The 5,829-nt window shown below is 35.8% G+C and overlaps 1 protein-coding gene across 4 annotated transcripts; it reads right to left on the reverse strand.

The window, feature by feature from the left end:
• Window positions 1-347: 347 nt before the first annotated feature.
• LOC117917233 (ubiquitin carboxyl-terminal hydrolase 27) lies at window positions 348-5,829 on the reverse strand. Of its 4 annotated transcripts, XM_034833438.1 has the most exons (12): window positions 5,792-5,829; window positions 5,465-5,542; window positions 5,198-5,370; window positions 4,711-4,837; window positions 4,135-4,235; window positions 3,818-4,051; window positions 3,627-3,695; window positions 3,373-3,501; window positions 2,981-3,118; window positions 2,446-2,508; window positions 1,833-2,177; window positions 348-1,056 (listed from the first exon to the last, which is right to left on the reverse strand). In XM_034833438.1, exons 3-12 carry the CDS (start codon window positions 5,315-5,317, stop codon window positions 784-786), a joined length of 1,599 nt encoding a protein of 532 aa, XP_034689329.1. In that variant the 5' UTR covers window positions 5,318-5,370; window positions 5,465-5,542; window positions 5,792-5,829; the 3' UTR covers window positions 348-783. The 4 variants fall into 4 exon arrangements, with proteins under 4 accessions (XP_034689329.1, XP_034689326.1, XP_034689328.1 ...); XM_034833435.1 differs by having other exon boundaries at window positions 5,198-5,542; XM_034833437.1 differs by having other exon boundaries at window positions 5,198-5,539; window positions 5,792-5,809.

Genomic DNA, 5,829 nt, shown 5'->3' on the forward strand with positions numbered 1-5,829 from the left:
TGAGGAATAAATATTTTATTTTTTTCATTTATTCTTATATTTTGATCATTTAAATGAGAATGGGATTAAAATAAATGGAAACAACATATTTATTATTATTTGCTAAAATATGTGTTTTTTTATTTTTAATTTTTGGTAATTAAAAACAAATCACTTCCAAACATACCCTAAATCTTAACAATAATAAAATTTGATATCCTTCAAAAAAAAAAAAAAAAATTATTCCTATTCTCATTTCTAATAATTAATTCAAACATGACCAATAGGAAATCTGAATGGATTTCCCATTCTCATTTCCTATTCCAAAGTCCAAACATGCCCTTGAAAATCTCGAATTAGTAAAAGCATGAAGGAATAAGGAGACCATCACTTGAAAAAGAATCAAATGCAACTGCTATATAACAATACATCATAGTTCATTATCACATCAAAATTCCTCAGTCCTGAAGTTAAAAAATAGATCTGTAAATTTTGCTGGGGAAAAGCACCAAGAGAACCGAGAAAACTAAAAGCATATTTTCCATGAATTCATTCTCAAGACTCAAGGCTGGCCCCTTCTCAGAGGAGTATTCTCTCCTTATGATAATGATATGGTCTGAAGTATGGGGTACAATTTAGCCTGACAACTTGTTCAGAATCTGTATCAGCTTCATTGTTATAGGTGAAGATGCCATATGCCTCCAGGCACTTCCTCAAGCTGATAGCAGCCTCCTTGGAGTTGTAACTGAAATGGGATTTTCCTGGATAACAAACAACAAATTTCAAATGCAGTAGGTGCAGTTCTCACTCATCTGCAATTCTTTCATAAAAGAGCAAGCTAGCCTCTGCTGCAAGAACATCTTTTTCTGAAACACTGTATACTTGAGAATCCGAAATGCAAAACCAGTGCCCAAGGGAAGGCGCAAATTGTCCATTATGAAATTCTCTCTCCTGCTCAGTTCTCACTCTTCTGTAGACAGTGTAATGCCCACTCCCATCTCTTCCAAAGTGTTCCACAACAGAAACAAGATGGTAACTATGTGTATCTAAAGAATCACAATCACGAGCCATGCTCACCTGCAGTCCAAAGAAAAACCAAATCAATCAACTAAAAGCCTAATATCCCATGAACGCATGGAAACCACCATGGTTAAAAGTGAGGATGCAGGTAGAGCATTGAGGCACGGATATTTGAATAATAACAAAAGAAAGCATCATAAGAAAAACTAACACGCAAAAAGTGAAAAAGTAGAATGTTTTTCTAAAAAAATGTATCCCCTTTTTTAGCATCTCTTCATATAGCAAAGACATTTCAAATTAATAGTACATCATGGTGGTATGGTGGTGGTGGGTGGGAGGTGGAAGTCTAAAGTAGAAATCTTAAGATCTACACACCATTTTTTGGTATTATCTACAAGAAACCCGAGTTTGCCCATAATTCAATCTTTGGACTCGTATTTTGACAGGCAGTTAAAGATAACCAACAAAAACTACAACAAATTATTGTGGCTCCAAATCCACTAAAATACACAATCTATATTCCAAATAATTTTTTGAAAAAAGTAAATGCATTTGATATCATAAACGAAGAAGCTTCAGTCTAAAAGCATGAAGTTTATAAGCCATGAGCTGCAGGGCCATGAACTGAATAGCAGGACAAAATCAGAATCAAAATGTCCCTGTGTATAAAGCTTTTTCCCTAGATGTTCTCTTAATCCTTGCCTCAAGATGTGCTTGAAGACCATTGGCACCAAGCAATCAAATGTGAAATGCTAATTTTTCTCATAGTCAAATTAAAGAGATGAATCTACATCCAGCACACCTATTTCTATGTCAGCAAGAACTCAACCAACCTTATCACGCCTGTGTTCAAGTTTTGTATCTGAGAAGCCTCCAGTTTCAGCCAAACTGGATTCCCCAAGAGTTGGAAAATTCATACTACCCATAAGTTTAAGTGTAGTGCTTCCCAATTCATCAGCATACCTTGCCTCTGAGTTCATGTTTTCTCCCTCAAGCCCATAAATGCAATTTAGCATTCTTGTATCAAATTGCGAATTAAAATGTTTCAGATCAGGAACAGGTTGTTGATTTTGCTGCTTTGCTCGCTTTCTTAGAAAATTATCTTCCCAGTTCTTTATTCCCACTTCACTCTTCATGAATGGCGATAGGTTCAATATCAATGGAAAAGAAATATGACCCTGCAATCATCACTGTGCCACTCATTAATTGCATCATTGCATAATTGCATTAATTGCAGAAAGTAAGTTTTGCAAAATTTAACAAGTTAATACAGATTTTATAAGAAGCTTGTATCTGACTTAAAAATTTAAGAGAATAATGCATGTTTTAAAAAAAAAGAAAAAAAAGTAGAAACAAGTACTGTATAATTTGGCAAAATTATGTCCAACTTTTGACAAGTGTTGAAATAATGTCTAGGATTTGTCTTTGAAAAGACAAACTAAATACCTGAACTTTGGTTAGTTCTCCAAATATGGTCATTGAAGCTCGTTGTAGATGAATGCATAGAATCTGCACGAATATGATCAGATGGATGGGTATGCATGGAGATTAAGCATACATAAAAATAAATAAATAAATAAAGTAGCAAAATACTAGAAATGAAAATGGAGGTATTGATTAGAGTATTGGCTCCTCAGCAGAACTCATGGTGGTGATGCTTAACATGCCTAAGACTATTCATACACAAGGGTTGGCACGAAAGGCCAAATTGCAGTCCATAAAGGACATGTTTTCAAGAGTTCCTCCTCTCCTAAATCAAGCGCTTGAAATCCAAATCTGTGTTAGTTGACAAAGTTCCACTCATCTTAGGCAAGGATTTCATGCACCACAACATGGAAATTCAGTCAATTAGATATCCAACTTGCAACTAGCAACCATAATGATCTTCCCACTTGCTTTATCTCATTCCTACACGAATTTACAAGGTTGGTTGACCTTGAAAAGTACCTTAGAGTCGTTACAAAAGGTAGATTGCCCATACCTTTGGACAACGAACTATGCTTAGTTGCTTTAAAGTACGTGAAAAACTATTTGACCATGGCAGTGCTTCAAGATTAAGGAGATTTCTGCAGTCACAGGAGCCTTGCTCTCTACAGCACCTGAGCTTTTGAATTACTGCCTGACAAGAAGGGGCAACACAACAAGTAAATAAAACAAAGAGTAACAACTCATTTCTATAAATATTTAGAAAATTTGAGGAAACTTGAGTCACTGAAACCAGAAGTCAAAGCATTAAGGGTAAGGCCAAAATAAAATCTGGAAAAGGAACAAAATAATACGGGGAGAAATGAGGGATTGAAGGACATGCACCCCAACAGACTGCACTTTTATATATTAGGGGATAAAAGCAGGCATTTCATAGCATAGAAGTACCTCATTTCCAGGCTGTAAAGATAAGTACTTTGTTGCAGCAATATGCCAACAGCTGTGGCAGTGATAATTCTCAACTTGTTCTGCAACAATGAATTGCCTCAGGCAATCCTCCACAGTGCATCCAGCCATCTATGGTTATAAGCAAAAGCCAGAGTAAAGGGAAACACCTTAGTAATACGGTAATATCAAAATGGACATGAAGCCCAGTGAAAATTTTGAATGTGCAGATAACTAAAATAATGAAACAAACATACAATGGCACCACCATTATTGAGCACTGGTGAAAGAGACAAGCTATGGAAAAATTCAAAATCCAATGTGATCTGCAAAACCCAGCAATGGTATTGAGAAAAAAGGGGAATTGTACAGAGCTATGTGTGCAAAATTCGAAAATTAGAATAGTGAAAAATGTGGTGCAAATACTTTTACAAATACTACTCATCACCTGAAATGAACAGCTTTGACAAGTTAAAAAGCTGCCAAGAATCCCATTGAATGGCCCAAGGAAGTGTCGCTGCCATCTTTCCTGTTCACTCGGTTGTTCCCTCTTGGTTGGAGTAAGAATCCTACAATTAGGAAAAGCAGAAATGCCTGCTAGAGAACTGTAATTTGGAACATAACATTCTGAAAATTCTTCTCTTAAACAAGACAAAAGATGAAGGAATGCTTCTGCTGCATCCTACATGCATATACAACTAACAAATTAGACATCAGGTCATAATGTTCTGGAAATATTAAGCCACTAAAACACACATAACCCACCTGCTGCCTCGTGAGATTGAAATTGGGAATATAAAGAGCCATGGCAAGCATCACTTTCCGGGGGCTCAAGACCTTTCTTCCACCATGAGTGGCACATAATTCTGCAGAAATTTAATGCTAATTATGAGGTTAATTGACCAAGACAAGTTTCATCAAAGTGAGAAATTTGAGGTCATGAAGTACTAGGCAGCAAATGGTTTGGAACTCATAAGTGAGATTGAAAGTATGAAGAAAATTTTCAAGAAAATCCAAGAAACAACGAGAAAAGCAATGGATGTTCATCATTCTGGAACAATCCAAAATGAATCCTGAAATTCACAAACAACTCTATAGCTTCTTTAAATACTTGGAGCAATTGATGCTTGATGAAAGTTGGGGAACATCAACGAATTCAGAGATTCAACTCATCATCAAACTAAACACCTTGAGTCACAAAACTGCAACAATCGTATTGCTAGCACAATTCCGCATTTGAAACAATTAAAACACTGGAAAAAACAGTAGTGGAGTGCATATATTGATGTTCTAGACTGTTAGAATGAAATTTAGATATTTCACATAATTTCCTCGTTCTACCTTCCAACAAAGTGGTCAAAGCAGTTGTGAGGGGCAAGCTTTCAACCCCTTCCTCATCCGAGGAAGATTTAGATTCCTCCATAATTCCGTGAAGAAATTGCCGGAAACAAAAGCAGCTAGCCAGGGCCTACCAAAAATTACATTAAAAATATCAATTACTACAAATCCTTCTACCCCGTTTGGTTGCCAAGAGACATGGAAAAAGAACAGAAAATTAAGAGCTGAAAATCTCTGCTGTTTCAACTCCAAGGAAAATGAAACAATTGGCCTAATTATATTTTCTTGTTTATCTCCATTTTCAACGTCATCTCGTCCTCTTCTCTCCCTCATCCTTTCCCAAGACCCAAACAAAGCTTTAGGAACTAAACAGCAGGAATTTTTTAAAAACCGAAAATCCTTTCCCTTTTTCCCTCAGTTTCTCAGCAACCAAACAGAATTCAACACGCTCAAGAAAACCCCGAGCTCAAATCGACCGCACATCTTTTACCTGTAAAATTACATTCAAAAAACAGTTATTTCCAAGATTCTGCAGCCCAGGAACTAAGCACAACTCCGACGAAAAATCCCCTCGTTCTGAAGACCATGGTAAGCTACCAAAATTTCCCATTTTATTATCTTTTATAGCCACGACAAACCCAGCAATACTCAACAAGCCAGCAACTGATATATGCAGCCCAGAAATTGAAAACCACTTTATCCGAGATAAAATCCAAAACCCATGCTTGAATTTGCGTATTGAAAAAGATACACTCACATTTCCTTCGATTTTCATACGATTTGGGTCAATTTTTTTTTCTCTCTTTGAATGCTGAGAAACTCAAAAGAGAACCTACTGTACGAAACACAGACAAAAATGGAAAAAAGAAAAATCAGAGAAATATTGATATGCGGCTAAAGATTATCAAATAAAGAGAAAAAACATTATGAGAAACTCTCTATTCATCTGTGAAATTCGATTCTCTTGCAGATAGACTAAGTTAATTAAAAAGTGCAGAAATGGATGGTGGTAATAATATGAAATAAATAAATAAATAAATAAATTTTGAAAAGTATGGAAGGACTTGGGAGGAGTAAAGCTTACTGAAACAAAAAAAATTTCAAAGAATTTCTTGAGCTTCA

Source organism: Vitis riparia, chromosome 7, assembly GCF_004353265.1.
Source record: "Vitis riparia cultivar Riparia Gloire de Montpellier isolate 1030 chromosome 7, EGFV_Vit.rip_1.0, whole genome shotgun sequence".
Classification (NCBI taxonomy): Eukaryota; Viridiplantae; Streptophyta; class Magnoliopsida; order Vitales; family Vitaceae; genus Vitis; species Vitis riparia.

Coding starts and splice junctions, on each gene's coding strand:
- LOC117917233 (XM_034833435.1), bottom strand. CDS start 5,482: ATGAAAATCGAAGGAAATGTGAGTGTATCTTTTTCAATACGCAAATTC. Junction 4,838..5,197: donor TTTTGAATGTAATTTTACAG/GTAAAAGATGTG, acceptor AATTTTTGGTAG/GCCCTGGCTAGCTGCTTTTG. Junction 3,502..3,626: donor TCAATAATGGTGGTGCCATT/GTATGTTTGTTT, acceptor TTATAACCATAG/ATGGCTGGATGCACTGTGGA.